The 23,702-nt window shown below is 37.1% G+C and overlaps 4 protein-coding genes across 5 annotated transcripts; 3 read left to right on the top strand and 1 right to left on the bottom strand.

Annotated features, from left to right (window-relative positions):
* On the top strand, nucleotides 1,289-8,785 carry LOC105179485. Its single transcript, XM_011103122.2, has 9 exons — nucleotides 1,289-1,986; nucleotides 3,429-3,515; nucleotides 3,941-4,030; nucleotides 4,168-4,254; nucleotides 4,347-4,466; nucleotides 4,846-6,945; nucleotides 7,042-7,188; nucleotides 7,597-8,150; nucleotides 8,346-8,785. Exons 1-9 carry the CDS (start codon nucleotides 1,939-1,941, stop codon nucleotides 8,503-8,505), a joined length of 3,393 nt encoding a protein of 1,130 aa, XP_011101424.1. The 5' UTR covers nucleotides 1,289-1,938; the 3' UTR covers nucleotides 8,506-8,785.
* Nucleotides 14,682-16,455, top strand: LOC105179477 (U-box domain-containing protein 28). The gene is given in 2 exon segments (XM_011103112.2): nucleotides 14,682-15,764; nucleotides 15,766-16,455. Coding segments are annotated over 2 exon segments (1,230 nt in total). The 5' UTR covers nucleotides 14,682-15,039; the 3' UTR covers nucleotides 16,271-16,455.
* Nucleotides 17,181-20,360, bottom strand: LOC105179464 (glycine-rich RNA-binding protein RZ1A). Of its 2 annotated transcripts, XM_011103091.2 has the most exons (4): nucleotides 20,204-20,360; nucleotides 18,859-18,975; nucleotides 17,590-18,105; nucleotides 17,181-17,476 (listed from the first exon to the last, which is right to left on the bottom strand). In XM_011103091.2, the coding sequence occupies exons 2-3, from the start codon at nucleotides 18,967-18,969 to the stop codon at nucleotides 17,593-17,595; spliced, it is 624 nt and encodes a 207-aa protein (XP_011101393.1). In that variant the 5' UTR covers nucleotides 18,970-18,975; nucleotides 20,204-20,360; the 3' UTR covers nucleotides 17,181-17,476; nucleotides 17,590-17,592. The 2 variants fall into 2 exon arrangements, with proteins under 2 accessions (XP_011101393.1, XP_011101401.1); XM_011103099.2 differs by lacking the exons at nucleotides 18,859-18,975; nucleotides 20,204-20,360 and adding an exon at nucleotides 18,201-18,746.
* LOC105179457 (protein MITOFERRINLIKE 1, chloroplastic) lies at nucleotides 20,863-22,544 on the top strand. The gene has a single exon (XM_011103079.2). It carries the CDS (start codon nucleotides 20,968-20,970, stop codon nucleotides 22,216-22,218), a length of 1,251 nt encoding a protein of 416 aa, XP_011101381.1. The 5' UTR covers nucleotides 20,863-20,967; the 3' UTR covers nucleotides 22,219-22,544.

Here is a 23,702-nt window from a genome sequence, read left to right as displayed (position 1 = left end):
ATAAATTTTTTGTTATGCTATATTTAATGTTCTCGTATAATTATTTAATTTTTATTTATTTTTTTTTACTTATAATATAAAGAGATAAATATAATTATTATATAGTAAGGTCAATATTATTATATTTTTTCTTTTATAAGTTCAAAATCATTACGTAAAAATGTTAATGAGGAGTGAAATAGAAAATTTATATAATTTTTTTTTGCTGGCATCAATATTTTTCGTTCAAATTCTAACAAAAGGAAGTAACGTGTAAACGCTGAATTTTCGAAAGCGATGTAAGTATACTTTTGGGAGTATTTGCAAAAATTTTTACTTTTACAAAAGTGATTTTTGTAGAGAAAGTTAAAAGTTGTAGCAAAATCAAAATTGAATAGTATTTGTAAAAAAAATAAAAAAGCAGATTAAAGTTAAATTGGATAATGTTCAGAGAAAAATCACTTTTAAAATAAAACTTAAGTGATGAAAGACTATTTATGTCTCTATATGTTGAAAAGATATGATGTTTTTGCTTATTATTTTACTTGTTGTTTGTCATTAATAATTTTTTTTCAACAAAAAATCATAAATTTTATTTGGATTATTTTTTTATATTTATATTTTTAAAAGGATTTAAAAAATATATTTAATTTAGTTTAATAATTATCCAACTAAGATATAATTATATTAATTCATACATAATAATTAAATTTTTATTATTTTATTAATTAATCAAATAATAATATTTGAACGAAAAAATATAATTAGATGTTATAGCACGTAAGATTTATAATTTTTAAAATATTAATTATGTGAAAGTGTATATTTAATTATTGTTAAAATTTAAATTATTTAAAAATTTCGATATCTACTTTAAATATACAATTTAAAAATAAACTAAAAAGATAAATTTGAATTAAGGTTATTATAATAAGGGTAGAGTAGTCAAAAATAAAATTAAATTTATTTACAAAAAATTCAAAGTAGCTAAAAACACCCAAAGATGTTTCTAACTTTTGGTCTAAAAGCGGTTTTTTTAACCGATTCAAAACAAAAGCTGGTATTCTAAACACTTCAAAAGTGTTTTTTTGCAGTCAGAAGCTGAAAAGCACTTTTTAAAAGCGCTCGCAAACACTCCATTTATAACATTTTTGAAGAAAAGTATAATTTTGTATTTTAAAGGGATTAGAAGTGTAATTAATTTTATTAAATTTTTTTTATGCAACATATATATATATATATATATGTATATAAAGAAAAATTAGAGAATAAGAAAAAGGAAAATGGTGGTGAGAATGAGGGGGACACAAGGGAAGTAGAGGTACAACTCCCCACATTGTATCACAGCTTAGCTTAATATTTCTCGGTTCTCAGGCAAAGTTTCGGAATTGCTGCAGCAGCTGCTGCTTTTTCCTCATCTTTGACTCAGTACTTCTCTCTCTCTCTCTATCTCTCTCCCTGTCTTCGTCCTACGCGCACACCACATCACCTTTCTTCTCCTCCATTACTTTCTCTCTCTACCACCCGCATTTTGAGTTTCATTTATATTTTTATTTTTGCCGCCGTCGGGGAGCGGTTGAAGCGCCGTGTGTCACTGGTTCCGCCGCCGGTTGAATTTTGTCCATCGCTGGACTGAGTCAAACGCGGTCCATCGGGAGGAGGGAGGACCCTCGTTTGACTTTGGAGCTTTGCCAGAAACGGGAGTGTTAGACTTCGGGAACCTTTTTATTTTTCTCTCCGGCTAGGTTTTTCAGATCTGAACGAAGGGGAAGGCGTGATTTTGTAGTTGGATCTTTGGAGTGTTTTTGGTAATTTGAAGGGGAAGGGAGGGGAAGTTAGGTGGTGGTGTTGATGGTAGTGTGTGGCGGCGGAGGAGCTGGTGGAGTGGTCGCATGATAATGAGTGGAGTGGGATGGTGGTGGCGGTGGTGTTGGTGTGGAGGTGAGCGTTTCACATGGAATGGCAGATCTTGTTAGCTACGGTAATGCCGAGCGTGACATCGAGCAGGTATCTTTGCTCTTTGATTTGTCTATGTAGGTTAGAACATTTAAAAGGTATGATCTTCAATGTAGTTTGCTCGTTCTTTTTTGAACCACCTTCTCTTTGGTGATAAAAGTCGAGATTTTTATGAGTCTGTTCAGGAAATATTGGATTTTTTGGGTGATTGCTGTTAGAAAATTACCTGTATTTATGCATATCATTTCAAGAATTGGTGAATGGAATAGGACCGTGAATTTGGAATTTGGGGGAAATGCATCTGTTTTGAGTTTGCTGTTTTCTTCCTAACATCCTATCCTTAGCATTGCTGGTTATTTACCATCTTGCTCATAAGTTTGTAAAAAGAAGTTTTGATGAGGCTGATTTCAGACTTTGATACGCCTTGCTGACTGATGGAATTATCTTTTTCAGTTTATACCTTAATTCTGAGCTTGAGTTTTCTTCCGTGTTCATGCCTTTCAACGAGATGCATATCATGCTGAAATTGTAGAATTTGAAGGTTTAACTTATTGGTAGAAGATGTCATGTTCCGTCTGAGCTCTTGCGTTTTATTATTCTTTTTGCACTATATTTCCTACTTTAGCTTATTTTTTATGTTGGGTATGTCTAAATATTTTCACACAGTCAAAATTTGAGAAACGTACGTTTGGGGGAGCTGCTGCAATTCAGTCTGACATGACTTGAATGGTTGAATTTATTGTTAAGGTAGGAGGGCAGAAAATTTTCAGATAATGACGATAACAGTATTGGTATGGGTGAGGATAAGATATAGGATTACTCATTGCTATTAACTCAATTGGGTCGGACAATAGAATACGTTATACTTCTCAGTGTTTGTGTTCTGTTGTGGCAAAATAGGTTGTTATAGTTTTAGCATTACTTAGCATAGTGATCACCATGAGGAAAATGAGAAAATGAAGGAAAAATGGGACAAGATCCAAACTTTGGATTTCCATGCTTTAATATCTATTAGTTGAGATATGTCAAGTCGTCAATAATCTTCTTGTAAAATCTATGGTAATCGTTGTGTATTTCATTTGCTTCCAATGTAATACAGCGCGAGTAGAGCTTACTTGAAGAAGTTGTGCCATCCTCCAAATCTGGTCCACTTGTTCTTCTATTAGTTTCTGACTCATGTTAGAGAAATATGCTACTATTGTCGGGACTAAACTTGTATCTGTTAACATAGAAGTGGTTCTACAGTAAAGAAAGTGTGCTTGTGTTTGAGAGGAGGGGTGGGGGTGGGGGGCTTGGTTATAATATTTCCTGGCGCAAGACTTCACTACTCATTTTTTATATCCAATCTTTCGTAGCATGGAAGACTTTCCATCATGTTAGCTCTTTCATTTCAGTTTCTAGTGTGGTCTGCATACTGCAAGCTCATTGGTTCTATATAATTGTTTATTAATTGCAAAACTTTCTTTGCTGATTATTCATTTCACTTTTTGCAGGCATTGATTGCTTTAAAGAAGGGAGCTCAACTACTTAAATATGGTCGTAAGGGAAAGCCTAAATTTTATCCATTTAGACTCTCTAATGTAAGAACTATATACTAGATGAACAATCTTGTATAATGTTCTTTTTACTGTCATCTTTTGTCTTATCTTGTTATGCTTTTCCTTTTTCTTGTCTTTTTCTGGTTTACCATTGTAGTTATCCATTCCGCTCTTGCAAATCACATGATTTTTCTATAATTTAAATTGGATGACATAGGTCTTCCATGGTTATAACCCTGTTTCTGTTAAAATGTTGTAAATAGTTTCTTAAATAAGTTAAGACTTTTTGGATGTTCAACTTTCAACTGCCATCACATTCTGAAACTCAGTTTTGAGGAACCGAAGGCTTGATGTATATATAACCTCTGTTATGGATTGCTACACTTTCTATGACAGTTGACAAATTACAGTTTTTCACTTCTTATGTTTTTCTACATGCTAAGGGTTGTTTAATTTCAATATTGCAGGACGAAACATCTTTAATTTGGATTTCTAGTAGTGGTGAAAGAAGTTTGAAATTAGCTTCAGTTTCAAGGATTATCCCTGGACAAAGAACTGTGAGATTCTTCAGATTTTATTTTATATCACTGATTCTTTCAAACACGCTTGCTTAAATCTACCTTCCATTCAGGTTTTTGCTTCTGCCAGCCATGCTGGAGTTTCATTTCATTGATTTTTATGAATTTGTTGCCAGGCTGTTTTCCAACGTTATCTGCGGCCTGATAAGGAGTACTTGTCCTTCTCGCTCATATATAACAACGGAAAAAGATCACTTGACCTGGTGGGTAATGAGCCGAATTCTATTTTATTGATTGACTTCTAGATTTCCTCTTTCTTTATAATTCAGCTGTACCAATTTCTTATATATTCTAGATCTGCAAGGACAAAGTTGAGGCAGAAATCTGGATAGCTGGCCTTAAGGCATTGATATCATCTGGACAAGCGGGACGCTCAAAAATTGATGGATGGGGTGATGGAGGCCTCTATTTCGATGTGAGTTTTATGATCAGTTAATTCAATCCCCTCTGATAATCTATTATCACAAGTGGCCCCAAAGCATGCAATTGACGAACAAATGCAATGGATGGAACGAACTAGTATTACTTGTTTCTATGAGCATAGTGTAAAAATGTATAGGTTTTATCTCATTTTGCAGTGCCTGATGTATTTAAGTGAATTAGAATTTTTCACTATATTGGCCATTGACTTGGTAGACGATAAGACTTCCTCTGGTAACTCATCATTAAGTGCTGAGATGTAGCCTAGATATTTTGATTCTGGTATTTACTTATAGCTATGTGACATTTGGTTCATTGATGATAGGACATTCTTAACCTGTTTATTTCATGATCTCCTAACTGAATGTTTCCAGGATAACAAAGATTTGACATCAAATAGTCCAAGTAGCAGTTCTGTGAGTGCTACACGAGAAGCTAGCTCACCTGAGGTTTCCATTAGTTCAAATATAACCACTTCTCCAAAGAGTTATCGTCCTGATAATTTGGTCTTTTCAGAAAGGTCACATGTAGCTTTGGATCAAACAAATATGCAAGTGAAAGGATCTGGATCAGATGCTTTTCGGGTTAGCGTATCTAGTGCCCCCAGCACTTCTAGTCACGGTTCTGCACAAGATGATTGTGATGCATTAGGGGATGTGTACATATGGGGTGAAGTTATATGTGATAATGTTGTCAAGGTTGGTCCAGAGAAGAATGCTAGTTCCATTAGCACAAGAGCTGATGTTCTTCTTCCCAGGCCATTGGAATGCAATGTTGTTCTTGATGTGCATTATATAGCATGTGGGGTCAGGCATGCTGCCCTGGTCACTAGGCAAGGTGAAGTCTTCAGTTGGGGTGAAGAATCTGGTGGACGGCTTGGTCATGGAGTTGGGAAAGATGTCACTCAACCTCGATTGGTGGAATCTTTAACATTTTGCAGTATCGATTTTGTTGCATGTGGGGAGTTTCACTCTTGTGCAGTCACAATGGCTGGTGAACTTTACACTTGGGGTGATGGTACACACAATGCAGGGCTCTTGGGTCACGGCTCTGATGTCAGTCACTGGATACCCAAGAGAATTTCTGGTCCTCTTGAAGGACTTCAAGTTGCCATGGTTACTTGTGGTCCGTGGCATACTGCCTTGATAACATCAACTGGACAGCTGTTTACTTTTGGAGATGGAACTTTTGGTGTTTTGGGCCATGGGAATAGGGAAAACGTCTTGTATCCAAGGGAGGTCGAGTCACTGTCAGGTTTGAGAACAGTTGCTGTTGCATGTGGAGTGTGGCATACTGCTGCCGTGGTTGAGGTTATTGTAACACAGTCTAGTGCAAGTTTTTCATCTGGAAAATTGTTCACTTGGGGAGATGGTGATAAAAATCGCCTCGGACATGGTGACAAGGAACCACGACTGAAACCTACTTGCGTGCCTGCACTAATCGATTACAATTTTCACAAAATTGCTTGTGGGCATAGCTTGACTGTTGGCTTGACTACATCTGGACATGTTTTCACAATGGGAAGTACCGTCTATGGTCAGCTTGGAAATCCTCAGTCTGATGGGAAGTTACCTTGCTTGGTAGAAGACAAGCTTGCCGCTGAATCTGTTGAAGAAATTGCTTGCGGTGCGTATCATGTGGCTGTATTGACATCCAAAAACGAGGTTTACACATGGGGTAAAGGAGCTAATGGGAGGTTGGGCCATGGAGATATAGAAGACAGGAAAACACCCACTCTAGTTGAAGCTTTGAAGGACAGACATGTTAAATTTATTGCTTGTGGGTCAAATTACACATCTGCTATATGTCTTCATAAATGGGTTTCTGGTGCTGAGCAGTCGCAGTGCTCAGCTTGTAGGCAGGCTTTTGGCTTTACAAGAAAGAGGCATAATTGCTATAACTGCGGACTAGTACACTGCCATGCTTGCAGTTCTAGAAAAGCACCACGGGCAGCATTGGCACCTAATCCCAGCAAACCGTATCGTGTGTGTGATTCATGTTTTGTGAAACTGAGTAAGATGGCAGAAGCTGGCGCCAACAACCGGAGAAATTCTGGACCACGGCTTTCTGGTGAAAACAAGGACAGGTTGGACAAGGCTGATCTGAGGTTGGCCAAGTCAGCCCTGCCAGCTAACTTTGATTTGATTAAACAATTAGATATAAAAGCAGCCAAACAAGGAAAGAAAGCTGATACATTCTCTTTGGGTCGTTCCTCTCAAGTATCTCTATTGCAGCTGAGGGAGACTGTTATGTCTACAGCTGTTGATGTACGTCGATATGTTCCAAAGCCAATTCTTACACCATCAAGTGTTAGTTCGAGGTCTGTGTCACCCTTCTCGAGAAAACCTAGTCCTCCACGGTCTGCAACACCAGTTCCCACAACATCAGGTCTTTCTTTCTCAAAAAGCATTACTGATAGTTTGAAGAAGACAAATGAACTTCTTAATCAGGAAGTGCATAAGTTGCGGTTGCAGGTATATGCTGACTTCTGGCTCATTTTTCAGTTTTGAATTCTGAATAATTTCTGTATTTCTAACTTCCATGGTCTGATGGTCATGAACTTGATTTAGGTTGAAAGCCTTAAAAACAGATGTGAAATGCAAGAACTGGAGCTCCAGCAATCAGCTAAGAAAGCTCAGGAAGCAATGACATTAGCTGCAGAGGAATCAGCCAAATGTAAAGCTGCAAAAGAAGTGATTAAGTCACTTACAGCACAGGTTACTTCCTGTCAAAGATAATATTCCTATTGTCACAATTAAATGAAAAGCACTAGCGAAAGAAAATGTTCTTAGTGATCTTTTCTTTAATCAATTGACTTCTTCTGTCTATACTATTATTAAGGCTTCTCTTCTAGATTCCTGTAAATTCAATCTTGCATATTCCTTTCCTCCCCAAGAAATAAAAAGGAAGAATCCATGTCCATGATAATGAGATTTTGTAAAGGCAAAGTGGCAAGCCCATGCAAAAGTTATCTAGCGTCAACCAAAATAATACCCCTTAATTGAGTAGGAGGCTGGTATCCCTTGAAAATTGAAACTCTTATGAGCTGTGCCTTCAATTTTTTGAAAGGTATCAATTAGTGCTGACAAAATGTCATTGACCTCTGATATTTCCTCATATTCCAGCTCAAAGATATGGCTGGGAAATTGCCGCCTGGCGCTTATGACCCTGAAAGCCTCAAGCTGGTTTACCTACCAAATGGATTGGAACAAATTGGCACACACCATCCAGGAGCTGTTGGAGAAAGGAATTCAGGATCGGATGCAATCAATAGCTCTTACTTGGCCTCTCACCCCGGAACAGATTCATCTATGCCAAATAGAACGTCAGGGTCATCTGAATTGCTTGGAGATGCTTCTGGCAGCAACGGAAGTAGCTTAGGTCCTCAGGCACTAGGACTAGCCACCTCAAATGGAACAAACGACCGCTTTGATGCCAGACTTCCTAATGGTGGTGGGAATAACCAGTCCTATCGCAGCAGTGTGTCTGAAAGTCTCGACGGTAGAGAATCTGGGCCTTACCAGGACAGTGAAACTGGCTTGAAATCCAGAAACTCTGTGGTTCCAGGCAATGCTAGCCAAATAGAAGCTGAATGGATCGAACAATATGAACCGGGTGTGTATATAACACTTGTAGCCCTTCGAGATGGAACTAGAGATCTCAAACGTGTTCGCTTCAGGTACCTGACTTCATCTCTTCTTGTTCTAGCTCACATGAAAACTATCCTACCATGTATGTGCAAGATTGTAGAGTTCACCTGAGCTGGATTGTATAAATTTCACACCTCATTCCTTAACATGTATCTTGGTAAGCATCGATGTTGACGAACTTAAATCTAAAATTATGTCTTGTCGTGTAATGTCTGCATGTACAGCCGGAGAAGGTTTGGAGAACACCAAGCAGAGACTTGGTGGTCAGAGAACCGAGAAAAGGTTTACGAGAAATACAATGTCCGGGGATCAGACAAGTCATCGGTTTCCGGCCAGGCTGCCCGACGATCTGAAGGAGCTCTTTCACCTTCTTCTCAGATTTAGGTAAAACACAGGATATTGAAAGAAGTTTCTCTACTCCATTTGAGCATCATAATGTAGTTGTTAGAGAAATTGGAGGAACACAGACACCCGAATTTTTGGCCTTTCTTTGCTCCTTTCCCACCCTCTCTTTTTATTCTTTCTTTTTTCTTTAAATTTATTTTTTATTTCAAAAAAATTTATCCTCCTCCTATTTCATCTCCAAGGGCATCATCCACCTGGCTTTCATCATCATAGTGTGTATATAACTCTCAATTATTATAATTTACATTTTTCTCAGAAATTTTCTAGTATTTTCTTCTTTTAATAAATTTAAACTCTTTAACAGAAAACCATAAGATGTTTGTGAACAAAAGCATTAAATGTTGTTGCCCCTTGCGATATTAACTAATAATAATGAATTAAGACAAGAATGTCAGCAAGGTTTATATTACTCACCCGGGTTTACAAGCACGCTTCTTTTAATTAATTGAAGCATGTAAACCACTTATTCATTTAAAATACATAGTCAAGCATGTCTACTAATTAATTATAGTTTCTGACTACGATAATCAACCTAAGGATTAAGATTTTCTCTACGTGATTGTGATTGACGTCCACATGTACCCTCATTATTCCATCTTTGTAATATCCATTCAGCTATAAAATTGCAACAAACTGAAGCACGAGCGATGTTGATATATACCAAAACGATAATTGTTCATCAAATAAAATACTGACACAATTATATAATTTAATGATTAATTTAGGACTTAACTAAATTAATATAGGGTAAAACAGATTTTGTCCTCGGAACTATGGATGTTTTTATACTTTATCGTCTATATACTATATATATATATGTTTGAGGGATATACTATGTTCTTACAACAAAAATTAAAATTCAACATAAAATTTAACAACGTATTAGTGATTTTTTTTGAACTAAGGAAGACTCTGGCACATATGAGCGTCATTGACCATTTTCTAATAAAATTTCTATAGGAAAGTGATTTGAGGTGGTAAGTTGCAGAAGTCAGTATAGTTGGTGTGAGAGATTGGAATTAATAAAAAAAAAAAAAATTTGAATGACAAAATATAAAAACATTCATATTTCGCAGAACAAAATAATTTTTTAACTGATATAAGTGGATGACGATCTGATGAGGTAATCCATAACCACAATAATGTAGAAAAAATACAGTATGTGAGCAGATTTTGTAGGTATACCGAAACCTCAAAGGGGATGTTTGGAGTTTTCAATTTTGATTAACGACCATTGACGTTGTTGGTGTGGGTTGTGTGCATTTTGAGGTCCCAATGTTGCTGCTTGCCTTGTTCTTATTTCTTAGTTGACTTATGAACAAACAATTACATTTAACAGTGGTTTTGGATTTGGTGGAATGTTTGAAATTGGAGGGGTTTGGGCGGCAAAGGGCTGGAAATACGACCTTGTTGTCTAACCTAATAAAGTCCCAACCTCTCTCTCTTCTGTCTATATTCTATTTAACGTATTCTACTAATTTAATCCTTACTCGAAATTGAATGTTGCCCTTTTCAGACAGATGAAGCTTAATGCCAATCAACACAAAATAAAACAAATGTAATCATAATCTTTGCTGTTTGAATTGCATATACGACACGAGTTTTTTTTGAAAATTTGAAAAAATATAATTAATTTATTTAAAAGTGGAATGTACACGAAATACGCATTGATATGATCATACTCAAGTGTAGTAGAAGATCTTTTAGCGTATGCTGTCTATTCCTGCTCAACTTTTCCCAACATTTGAAGGACTTGTGATGTTCACTTTCTTGTTTTTACTTGATGAAGTGGTAAATACCATATTACAAATATTCAAAAATTTGAATACCAATTAAAGTTTCAAACACACAAATACTAATTTTATGAGATGTACAGATTCAAACATAACAAATAAATGTCATTGACATCGAACAAAAGATGAAAGCTAAGAAGCTTTCAAGCATGAATAGTTCCAAGTTCATGCAAGAACCAGAACCACAATTAACATGCAATAAAACCAGAAAAGACCAAAAAAACAAAAAGAAAGAAAGGCCAGAAGATTGGTAAATGCTATGTACTTTGTGTATAAATGCTTATTGTTTCCACATAAAAAAGCCACAACTTAATGTGCCCTCAAATGCTATTACATAACTACATCACTATTTTTCTTTTTCAACTCTCAAGAATACTCACTAAAACACCACTCCCATGTACAGCAGGCCTCTGATGATCCTCTCCACAGTTTATTTTCCCACTTGAAGAGGAAGAAGAATAAGTAATTATACTACTAAAACATTCTCTTTTTTGCTATACATGTATATTGTCAAGGCAATCCCTCTCTGCCCTCCACGCCGATGCCATTGTGCCTATTTGAAGGGCCGGAAGGCGGTATAGGCACTCCCTTGGGCAAGAACCCGAAGAAATCACTGGCTGGAGACTTATGAGTTTGTGGCTTGACCTTGAGGAATTGTGTGTGCCTTGCTCCATTTGCATGATCACAAGCAAAGATGAACAGAAAGAGTATTAAAATAGGGAGTATTTGAGGCCTATTTCCCATTAGAAGAAGAGTGAGAGAAGAGAAGAAAGCAGGATCAATATTGAAGTAAGGAGAAGGGGGGAGTTGAAATGGAAGGTGATGTGTGCAGTTGAAATAGTGTGTGTGGAGTTAGTTGGTGAAAGGGGGTTTATTTTAGTTGATATGTATGTATTTGTCTGAATAAATAATGTAGGTGGTGCCACACACAACAAGACATAAGAGAAACTTGTGTCTGAAGTATATGTGGGAGGGGCAGAACACAAGGGAGAGGTGCTAGCATGGGGCATTGACTCCAGGCTTCCTATGCTTTTGCAGCAACTTATGTGGTTTTTCACAATTAAGTCCTTTTAAAATGTTTTATTTACAATTTGGTCCTTGTTGCTGTGCGATTCTTGGAAACGCACTCGGTTCATCCATGACTATTGGGTTACGGAAGAATGGCTGTTTTTTATCGGATATACATTTTTTGAATCATCATGCCCTAAGATTTTTGAGCCATTGGATCAAACTGCATACTCGATCTAGAGGTAGAAGTATTTTAATAACTCATCATGGTGGGTGTGAACATGCAAGGGGAAAATGGGGTTAGGGTTTGATGTTTGAAGGGGTCATACTCATAGGAAAAATGTATATGGAGGAATAAAAATAGAAAAAAGGGTAACATGCAAAGTGGTAGAAGAGAGCACATATCTGAGGAAAAAGAGGTGCAATGTTGCATGGTTAGGTGGGCAAGTGGACCCAATTGAAATAAATGGCCGACTCTCAGTAGCTCAAACTGTTCTCTTTCAACTCCCCTTAACAGGGGAAATTTGTCCCTTCCCATATTTACGAATTTTCTTTATTTAAATCAGGTGCATTTATCATATCATATGATTAATAACTTTTTTTCTAAATTATATATTAACTATGCAATAAATATATTGCACTTGCTATATAATCGATTCAAAGTCGACTTGTATTAAAATTTTTCCCTTATTTACATTGAGCCTTCTATCCTTTTCCTCTCATCAATTTCCTATTGTATCCACTTCCTCCATTCACATTTATGGGCACATATGTTTTTTTATTTTTTTCAGACATTAAAAGAATACTGAAAATGTCGGAGCTAACCTTTTTTGACTTTGATTTGATATTATTTGCTATATGTTTAATTATGACGACATTCGAATGATCATACATTTATTAGTTTTTATCAAAACATCACGAATAATCCGTAACTTTGAAAACATTTCAAGACGTGTGGTCTTGGGTGACATGAGTTATAGTAATCGGTATATGAGGAGCCTAATGAGAGTTTCGTGGTATGAAGTGATTGTTTAAGGACTATATGTATGAATGTCCTAAAAAAAAACCTTTGAGAAGCATGGGGTAAATATATATATGTATGTGTGCAGACATGAACCTGAAAAGTGTATGTTTTTTCACCCTTGTTGTATGAATTATATGTCCATAGGCTGGCTGCAAATTTCATTAGTGCTTTCTTGAGAAGTCTCTCTTTTATCTGTCTCTAAGAAGGAAGGGAAAGGGGTAATGTATAGTAAATGTAAGGATGGAGAAAGTAAAGGGTCATTTTGCTTACTATGTCTATCATGGGCTTGGGGTCCTTTGAGCAATAATTTATTTGATTGGAGACTTAATTGTAATTGATCTTGGTCACACTAAATGAACTGAAATTGGACATTGATCCGGTTTTGAGATTGTTATGATCCCATGGTGATTAATTTTGGATAAGAGCTGCAATATGAGAAGAAGAGCAAATATTAGAATTATTGGGAGGTCCCCCACGAAATATTTTTTATGTTTCAGTAGAAAATCGAGAGAAAAATCAAGATATTATCTCAATAGAAATAATGTATTTTGGCCCAAGATGTCTTTAAAATATTTATAGGACTAAATATTCATACTTGTACGGATTCGAATGTTGAAATCTCCGCTCCTTGATGTCGAATAATCATCAAGTTGGGTTGGATCGCTGATAAAAATACATGGATCTTTGGTTATGTTAAAAAATTTAAAATTTTATTGGGATATTTTTATCTTTTAGGTACAATTACGACATACTCCCTTTAATTATTTAATTTCTTATTTGATGAGAGAAATAATCTCGTAGAAATCTTGTTAAACTGAAAAAGAATAATAAAGAAAAGAACCCTCCCTCAAAAGGATAAAAAATAAAAAATATTTCATCTGGGCTTTAAGAGTTGGGCCTCGATACATCCAAATAGGACACCAATTTCTTCATGGAAACATCAATCAGAATTTGGGTTGAACTAATAGTACAATACTGAGTGAGTAATGCCCACCAAAATCAGATACTATTAATTTAATTCATATGAACTCAAGCTATACTATGCCATAGGCTGATTTAATTCTAGATAACAACTACAAAGTGAGAGACCAATTCAAAATGGGTAGTGATTTCTAACACGTAGACTAGTGCTCATGACTCAGAGTCAACCAATTGCTATACAGATTTAGAAGAAGAAAAAAGCGTGTTAGTTTTTCCTTGTCCTTTTTCTACACAACAATTATAATATATTCAGTGTTCAATCAATTCCACACTCACACTCACACACGCATCACCAATTCAAACTCATTCAAACTTACAAGTTTTGAATTCTTACCTCTTTGCTTTTCTTTTTTCCTCTCACGCCACAAATACAAGAAATATGCAAAAGCTTTATCTTCAAATTGAAAACAATTTCAAAAAGACTGTTTGGTCAAATGGTTGTGAATTTGATTTGTTTTACTAATGTTATGAGTTGTAATAACGAGTTATCTGTATATACCTATGTAAATGACTTAATATAATTTTGAGGGCAGCATGCTCACATGTTGTGCAAAACCAAGTGCTTCCGAAAATGCTGGGATGAGATTCTGTTTCCCGTGTGATATTTTGATAGTGCGCATTAGAATTTCATGACCGGAGATCATGTGGTGCTTGAATATGTTCCTAAAGCTGCTTCAACAGTGAAGGGCTTCAAAGTGCATAGAACCAACTCATACACAACAGTTTATGCACCATCAAATGTTAGCCCAAAGTGCCCACTTACATCAATAATCGTGTTTTATCTACCCCACGTGCTATTACTTGATTCCAAGACAATTATGTTGGTGGATTCAACGAGTGAATTTTTTTTTAAATTTTAAATTTTTAGAACCTCATAAAAAATACAATTATTACAATAATCACCAATTAATGATTCATACCAAATCAACACATCTTAGTAATCATCAATTAATGTTTATGAATAAATTCATAATCTTCCCATGAAGTTGCATATACGGTAGGACATCACTATAAACTATTGGATCTCTATTTTTAGTTATTGGTTACCTGAATTCCCAAAAAAAAAAAAAAAAAAAGCAATTACTACTTTAGAATAAGAATTTTATCTCACAATTAAAATCGCAATATATATATACATCTATCTCTAGGCGTCATAGCCTAGAGTATATTACGCAACCGACCAATATTTTCCTTAATTCCTTACTGTTATTCTCTTACATTATGACTTACAACTTTATCCTTTTGATCAGATAACAGGATGCAGAAATTGAGGAGAAGCATGTTTGTTTTGTTTTTGTTTCTAATTAATAAATAAATGTCCACTTGCATATATTTAAAGGGCAATCATTGTGAAACCAAGAATAATAAGCATAGAGAATGGTGGAAATGGAGTTTGACTTTACCCAAATCCATGCAAGAATTTCATGCAGATTTCTTCAACGCCTGGGCCCCTCCCCCCACAAATAACTGCGACTCCTTTGTCTCTTTCCATTATTAATAATACATGGAAATCCGATTCAAACTTTTGGACTTGGCAATTTTAGTTTATGTTTCTCTGATCAAGATTGTGTTATTAATTATAGATTAAACCGACGTCACCTCTTTGACTGTTCCGTTTATAAAGACTTAGACACATTTCTTCGTTTTTGTGTTACGGCACAAGGAAGGAGAAGTTGAATTGAACTACTCAAGTTACTTTCACCAAATATGGCAAGAGAAAAGAGGAGAGAAGAATTGTACGTCACCGTGCCCAGCCTGTTCCGCTGCCCCATTTCTATGGACGTGATGAAGTCTCCGGTGAGTCTCTGCACCGGCGTCACATATGATCGGAGCTCCATCGAGAAGTGGCTCGCTCTTGGCCACAACACATGTCCGGCGACCATGCAGACTCTGCCCTCCACCCATACCACCCCCAATCTCACCCTCCGCCGCCTCATTCACCTCTGGCTCGCCCACGCGGAAGTATCTCAAACGTCGCCGTCGTCTTCGTCGGCTATCTCCAAGCAGCAAGTGGTTGATATCATAAACGGTGAATTTGACTCCGACTCTCTGGCGAAATTGATCGGTTTCATGACGGCGTCGGAGGAGAATCTGAAGTTTGTGGCGCTGTCGGATGCTGCAGTTTCGAGATTCCTTGAGGTACTTGCCAAGTCCGATGAGATTGGAATTTGTGAGGTGATTGTTGAGATTTTGGATTTGATCTCGACGGAGAACGGAGTCAGGGAGAGATTGAATGAAGTGATTTTGAAGAGTGGTGGTGGAAGAGATTGCTTATCGTCGTTCCTTATGGTTTTACAGAAAGGAAGTAGGGAATCAAAGGTAAAATCTGCCAAGATTTTGGAGCTGATGGCGGTAAATCTTGAATCACAGCGCAGAATCGCAGAAAAACAGGGGTTACTGCACCAACTGTATAGTTTATCAGCAGCCGATACCGGCGGTAGAAGCCGGCTTGTCAGCTATGTTAGCTATTTCAACCACCAGGCCAGTCAAGAAGGAGCTGATCCGATTGGGCATAGTTAGAACCGTGGGGAAAATCCTCTCCGGTTACGACTATTCCTCTCCGGTTCGTAGGGTAATTGAAAAGGGTTTGGCGATGTTAGAAACGGTGGCGACGTGCACGGAGGGGAGGGGGGCGATTAGCGAAGACGGGGAATGTGTGGTGGAGATCGTGAGGAGGCTGATGAAGTGTTCAGGTGTGGCGACGGAGCACGGGATAACGGTGCTCTGGAGCGTGTGTTGCTTGGCGCGGGACCCATCAGCTCAAGAGAAAGTGGCGAAAGTGAACGGATTGACCAAAGTACTACTGGTGATGCAGAGTGATTGCTCGGGAAGCACAAGGCAGATGTGCGGTGAATTGGTCAAAGTATTGAGGGCGAAGAGTACTAAGTCCAATCTGGCTCCTTACGAGACCAGGACCACTCACATTACGCCTTATTGAATTCACTAACAAATTCATCATTTTTTTGTTATGATTTGTATTTTCTTTTATTTTTATAAGGTAAAGTTAGGTAGGTAGTTATGCACAAAAACTATTCAAATTTTTGTAAATGGTTGCACAGCCAGGTACAAAGCATACAAATCAAAATGTTTCCAAACCATACATATCAATATTTCTTTTCTACATACTTGTTATATTCTTCTTATTTGATATTTCTCATTTTGAAAGAAAATTACAATTTTAATGAATACTGCGAAATTTTATTTGTCCAAATCAAAATTGAACCAACTCAATTAATCATACAACAAATGAGAGTTGATCATTTTTCTTGAGCCATATGCTTCATAAATGTCTGGTTCATATTTGACTAGACCCGACTCAAAATAAGGAAAGCATTAAAGAAAGGACATTTGTTTGTTGGCATGAAGCAAAATGCAAGGGAAAGCTTATGTTATTGTCTCATTTCATCACGCACATTGAATAGCACTAGAAGTTTTAACACTCATTTGTTTATGAAAAAAGAAGTTGATGCAACCAACTAGTTTCTTTAATTTTGAATATAAACTAAATGAATTTATGGACGGAATCAAGGAGCAGCAAAGAAAAATGTGACTGGCGTCGAAATTCAAAGTCCAAAAGAGAGGCGGCCGGGATTGTTCTCAGAACAAAAAACAAGACTAACATCTTTGTCAATGACAGCATGCAAGAATGGAACACGATACAGATACCTTTACGAGCCGTATCTTCACCTCAATTTCAAGCCAGTAATAACTAATCCATTACGGAATAATACTGTACCTAAGTATGATAATGAAATAAGTGTCTATTAAGCAAGAAAGACAAAACAAATATTCTGCTCCATATACCATCAAGTCATCAACACTCTTAGCAATTTTAAAGTAGATTAGGATGTAAGAACATATATCGTAATTGATTCTTGAACCCGGAGTCTTATATCAATATTGACAATCTAGAAATTAACCAACAGGCAAAAACTTAATCCAACAAAGGATACCAGCATTCTAAAATGTAATGATCCAGAATGTAATTCGACAAACTTAGTTCAGAAGAGTCACAAATAGCAAGAGACCATGCTTATGACTAAGCCTCATCTCGAGAAAAAGTACTTCAGCTGATGTGATACAAAAATAAGAAAACGTTGATCTTGTAGATACTCTCTGCACTGTCAGTCAGCCATCAATGGTGCTGCAACGGAACAACACATGTCAGCAGTTGATCAATATCACAGTGTAACCAATAAGAAGCATGAAATGTATATGACGAACAAGTGGTCATGCATAGAAAGAACAGCCAAATACCTATCATGAACGGTAGCCACCGGATGATGGACGCTCATATGGACCAGACCGCTCGCGGCTATACTTATCATTCCCAGATCCACCGCGATTACCAGAGTCTCTGCTTCGTCCACCATACCTATCACCATTACGATCAGGGCCATGCCGACTGCCACCACCATATTTGTCATCTCTTCCACCATATCTGCCTCCTCTTGACCCTTCTCCAGAGGGACATTCCCGAGCAAAATGCCCAGGCTTTCCACACCGGAAACAGTCCCCACCAGATCCACGCCCACCACCATTGTCCCGATTCCTACCCCTATCACGATCACGTCCCTTATCACGGTCCTGGTCCCTGTCCCCATCCCGGTCTCTACCAGAGCCCTGGTTAGGTTGAGCTCTATCAACAGTAATGGACCGTCCATCCAACTCCATACCATTCATCGCTTCAATGGCTTCTTCCATGGCTCTCTCTTGTTCGAAAGAAACAAATCCAAAACCACGAGAGCGACCAGAAAACTTGTCCAGTACGACCTGGCAAACGACAATGTAAGATGTCAGAGCTTACCATCTGAAAAACATGGAGGTCTTAATAAGTGACTTATCTTGTAGGAAATAGAAGGATAAACCTTATGAAGCATCATCTCTCCAGCTTACTCACGCTCCAGTTCATCCAATATAATCTTTTAAAAGAGCCTCTTTTCAATATATAAACATAACGTACTTCAAATGTCAGCATATATTTAACATTCGGTCATCATCAACCCACGAATACCTCCTGTTCCTCTCTCTCCAACAGTACATTTGACCAGACTACTTAATTTTTGCGATGCACAGAGAACAGACAATCCCATTTTCCTGCACCCAGCACTCGCCAAAAACAAATCTTATAACTCAAAATACTGGAGTAGAACTAAAGCCAAGTCAAAACTGGTAAATGATACCCTAGATATGTTTACAACCTACACCTAGCCATATTCAGCTCTGTTTTTCCGATTCTAATATCTGACACTATCTTGAGTTATACGAGACAAAATACAACACTTTTAGGTCAGTGCTAGTGCCTTCTCAACGGTGCTCAAAGAAAATTCCATGTATTCTTTACATTTTCATACACAAAATCAGCAAAGAACTCCCACCGTTGGAACTCTAAGAGAATATTAAATTTGAATTTAAACACGAATGAATGTAGAAACAAATAACAACAATCAACCATGGTGGATGAGTTAAAAAGCTTGATTTACAAAAGCAAAGCAGAATGACTCAGATTGATATTCGTAATAACACCTTTGCCTCCACGAGATGGCCAAACTTTTCAAATGCCTGCTTTAAACCTCTGTCTGATGTTGACCATGATAGGTTCCCAATAAAGCAGCGATACTCATCTTGTTCCGCCATTTTCCACTGTTCATGAGAAGTAAATGAATAAATGAACTGATAATATCCCCTGAAAAGCATAAGAAGTCAAGCTAAAGTAAAACAGTTTAAGAAACACTATTTTAGTCCCTTGGCCCGAGTTGCCTATGAACACTTAACTATATTCATTAAGCTTTAAGGAAAAAATATAGTACGACTGCCTCTCCCCCCCTTTCTCGTTGTAACCTAGCACTGTAGCACATGATAGCTTGTTATTGTTTCAGGCAATCCATCAGCTCATATTGAGCAATTCTTTTTACAGGAGCTAGAAGAAAACAGAAGTACCAATACTAAAAAGGAAAGATCAGCAATGACCAGCAAAAAGATAAATCACAAGCACAATTGATACAAAGGTTGTACCAAATTGTGAGCAGTTTCGCTCATCCAGTTGATAGTTACAATTTTGCAACCATAACTACATGCCATTGCATTCCAAGTGAGACTTTCTAGCAATATCAAATTTTGCAACTATCCGTTATGACACAAGAACTACGAATATGTTCAGGAACTCAGTATGACTGGCAAATCAGGTAGCAGATACTGCCATGCCGAGGATTGTGAATAAAATTACACTAGTATGCTGACAAACTATCTTACTAGGAATTTTCCCACTCGAAACTACACATAGGAAAAAATAAAAAAGAGCTAGAAAGAAAATCAGCTCATATACAAAGTTGATCCATTCTGCGTCCTAATTCACCACATTGCATCGTATAAGATGCTTAATTGTCTTCCAACTAGGTCTTAAACGGAAGTGCAAGCCACTCCCACCACTCTACCCCATTGAACAGCTCTACAATGTGGATAAATCTTATCATAGTAGATCATAATTCAGTCACATGCACAAGACAAAATTTAATGAAAAAGGAAAAATCCAACAAAATGCACAAACTTGAAACCTGTGTGGGAGGGCCGTTGCGACTCTCTCGTAAATTGACCAGAAAAAACTAGTAAATCAACAACGGCGCGGAAAAGTAAACATATTTTGCCAAATACTTCGTTATTTGCTAAAATCTAGTTTTGAATAAGACCCAAATTAATATTTGGAAATTATGGGCTAAACAAATCAAGAACAACACACAATCTCAGCTAAAAAACGAAAAAGCATAACTACAGAACATCCATAACAAGGGGAAAACAATGGAAATCAATGGTCTTCAAAAGAAAATAGAACATCTGAACGAATAAATGACTGATAACTAGAGAAATACTGCACCTGCGCGGCTTGTCAACGCGGGGTGACGAGCAGCTTTGCTTCTGAGGCTTCAGCTTCGGAAAACCCTACTTCTCTGTTTGTCTCTGATTCTTCGGAAATTACAAATAGACACTTACTTTCAGATATTTAGTGAGATGGCCTTACTACCTTTTATTTCCATTTTAGTCCTCCAATTACATAATAATAACAATTTTGCTTATTTTATAATAACATTATGCATATTTCTCATATCTTATAAACTTATTATGCGCCATTAATTAATATCTAAAACTTTTGTAAAATAAAAATTTCATACAACAATGTGTTATTTAATTAACTTACAATTCTATTATGATAAAATTAAATTTTAGCATCTCGCATATGGGTACACACTGTATTAGTCAATTTTTACGAACTAAAATTTTATCAGTTCGTAATTTTGTCAAAATTCAATTTTCAATAATTTGATATTTTTGAAATATTTATTGTTATAATTTGCGCCATCATATTTATATTTTAAAAAAGAATCACCCACTAAAATAAGAAATATGGATAAAAATATAAATTAATTATTGTTTAAAGGAATTTTGTGTTTTGAAATTAAAATTTTGGAGAAAAAATTCATAAAAAAATAAATTATAAAGTAATAGTTCTGGTTCTTAACCCTCAAATTGCTCTTTGGTCTGTACGGACTATGCTCTGAAGTCTAAGCCAGAAAACATATAAACCATGATGACCTGTATCAAGAACGCGGCGCCAATCTCAGACTGCATAAACCACCTCCAATGGAAACTCCGACCCGTAGATCTCTCATCCTCCTCTCCTCAAATCCACACAGTTCCCGCACTCTCACTGATTTCAATTCTATCTTCAACCAGCTCAACACCCTCATTTGCACCCAAACTCCCCAAACCTTGAACCCTAATCCCAAAACTGTGAGAAGTAAAGAATTCGCGAAAATTCCCAGCCCAAGACTGAGTTTTTCATCCACCACCCTTTCCAATCAGGAATTCGTGAAGAACCGAGAAAAACCCGTCTCCCCTAGCTGGTTAAAACCGGCTTCCAGAGGGTCTCCTACGGTCCATGCTCTGTTCAAGAATTTGTCTGTGCTTGAAAGGGCGCTCATTGGTGCTGCTGCTGGTGGGATTGCTGGTGCGTTCACTTATGTTTGCCTTCATCCGCTCGATACAATCAAAACCAAGCTCCAGACGAGAGGGGCGTCGGAAATTTACAAGGGCGCGTTTGATGCTATTGTTAAAACTTTCCAGAGTAAGGGGATTCTTGGATTCTACAGTGGGGTTTCTGCTGTCATTGTTGGGTCAACTTTTTCTTCTGCGGTTTATTTTGGGACTTGTGAGTTTGGTAAGTCGATTTTGTCGAAAATTGGGCAGTACCCGCCTGTGCTGATTCCTCCAACAGCAGGTGCAATGGGGAACATTGTGTCCTCAGCAATCATGGTGCCAAAGGAAGTGATCACGCAGAGGATGCAGGCTGGTGCAAAGGGGAGATCTTGGGAGGTTTTGTTGAGAATTTTGGAGAAAGATGGTATTTTGGGGCTGTATGCTGGGTATAGTGCGACATTGCTTAGGAATTTGCCTGCTGGCGTATTGAGTTATTCGTCATTTGAGTATTTGAAAGCTGCGGTGTTGAGTAAGACCGAAAAGGCTTATCTGGAGCCCTTCCAGAGTGTTTGCTGTGGGGCACTGGCAGGGGCCATCTCCGCTTCTTTGACAACCCCCTTGGATGTGGTGAAAACTCGGTTGATGACTCAAGCTCATGGGGAGGCTGTGAATAAGGTTGCTGCTGCAATGTATGGTGGGGTCTCATCTACGATTAAGCAGATTCTTAAGGAAGAAGGGTGGGTTGGATTTACGCGCGGGATGGGGCCTCGAGTTTTTTATAGTGCATGCTTTTCAGCTATAGGTTACTTTGCATTTGAGACAGCTCGGCTTACACTTTTGGATCAGTACCTGAAACGGAAGGAGCTCGAGAATGTGGCTTTTCCTTCTGCTGCCTCACTCAATCAAAGTGGATGAAAATGTGGAAAGATTTTGCACTTGTTCGTTCTGAGGGTGTTAGAAGTTGCAAGGCGTGGGGTGGGGTCAGCTGCCCTACTAATCAAAGTGGTTGAGAATCTGGCTGCAGAATTCATAATGTTGTAATCAGGGGCTGATGGTATTTTATTCTGAAAGGGGCTTCCTTTTTTCAAACAGTTCATACTGATTTTGCTTATATCTAATATCATTACTTAATTGTCAAATAATGAAAAACTGTTTCTCAGCGATGATCCGTACTGCAAATTTGAAGCTTTCCCTTGTTGAATAAACATATGATTGACACATGACCGTAGTGGTTATGATTAGAGCTTATTTGAATTTCTTCATTTTCTTTCCAACAGTGCCTTTGTTTACTTCTTTTTGCCTGATCATTTTCTGATACCTTTACATAAGACATAGAGCTCGATGCTTCTTTTAAAAGTTTGAAGGAGATTCTGATCAGCCTTTTCGTAGTTTTAGAATGATAATAGGTAGGTAAACTAGCTCACACAATTTCAAGGAATGAATCATATAAATCAGAATTTGATGATTATCTGATACATCTAAAAGTTGATCTTTTCGATTGCCGTATGTTTCATCCCCAGAATGTTTGATTTGATTCTTTTTGCTGCTTATGAAGCTTCTCCTGCCAAGTTACGTTTTAAGCTTTTCACTGTCTTTTCCCCATAAACTTTAAGATGCTTATGCTTTTGCTGTTTAGATGCTCATAGAATGGCAGCCATTTAAGTAAGAGGTTGTCAATTGGAATCCCTCGATGGATATAGGTACTTAATCTACTGTTAATAGTAGTATATTCAATTTTTCGTTTACTTTTAAATTTATAGGTTAATTTAAATATATTGATGTATTGCATATCGAATGTTGTAACTATATATGTTGGTTGATTTAGAATTATAGATGTCTTTTTAATTAAACAAACAGAAAAAAAGTTACCTCTCTCCAAGGTCTTCAAATTGACTCTGCAGTGAAAAGGTTGTAAGATTTTAGACTCTGTGCTTCATGGCAATACCAATGGAGCGAGACACATTTATCAAAGCAAACCCATGGTTGACTGCATTGTTACTCATGGGAGTCTTTGTGTGCTATTCTGTTTCTTATTTGAAATTATTATTCGAGCTCTAAATATTGCATTTGAATTTAGTTTGGTTATTGATCTAATCGAGCTCAACAAGTTTTATAGGATCAAATATAATTCGAGCTCAAGTAATATTTATAACATTTATTTTATTTTTTATATTAATCTAATCAAGCTCGACATTTTTATTTTTTAGCCCTACATTTAGGCTTGATAAGTGACATTTGGCACTAGATTTGGATAAAGCCCACATGAGTTGGGCCCATTGTTTATAAATATAACCCAACAACTTTGATTAAGTCTGTTGGGCTTTAATTTACTATGGTCAGCCCACTCGGAGAAAAGGAAGAATAAATCTTTCATAAATTGTTACCTCAACATCGAAACC

Source organism: Sesamum indicum, linkage group LG2, assembly GCF_000512975.1.
Source record: "Sesamum indicum cultivar Zhongzhi No. 13 linkage group LG2, S_indicum_v1.0, whole genome shotgun sequence".
NCBI lineage: Eukaryota > Viridiplantae > Streptophyta > Magnoliopsida > Lamiales > Pedaliaceae > Sesamum > Sesamum indicum.
The sequence above is the reverse complement of the archived record's forward strand: the minus strand, read 5'-3'. Positions and strand labels throughout refer to the sequence as shown.

Coding starts and splice junctions, on each gene's coding strand:
- LOC105179457 (XM_011103079.2), top strand. CDS start 20,968: ATGGAAACTCCGACCCGTAGATCTCTCATCCTCCTCTCCTCAAATCCA.
- LOC105179485 (XM_011103122.2), top strand. CDS start 1,939: ATGGCAGATCTTGTTAGCTACGGTAATGCCGAGCGTGACATCGAGCAG. Junction 4,255..4,346: donor GAAAAAGATCACTTGACCTG/GTGGGTAATGAG, acceptor TATATATTCTAG/ATCTGCAAGGACAAAGTTGA. Junction 7,189..7,596: donor TTAAGTCACTTACAGCACAG/GTTACTTCCTGT, acceptor CTCATATTCCAG/CTCAAAGATATGGCTGGGAA.
- LOC105179464 (XM_011103091.2), bottom strand. CDS start 18,969: ATGGCGGAACAAGATGAGTATCGCTGCTTTATTGGGAACCTATCATGG. Junction 18,106..18,858: donor GCCATCTCGTGGAGGCAAAG/GTGTTATTACGA, acceptor GTCGTTTGCCAG/GTCGTACTGGACAAGTTTTC.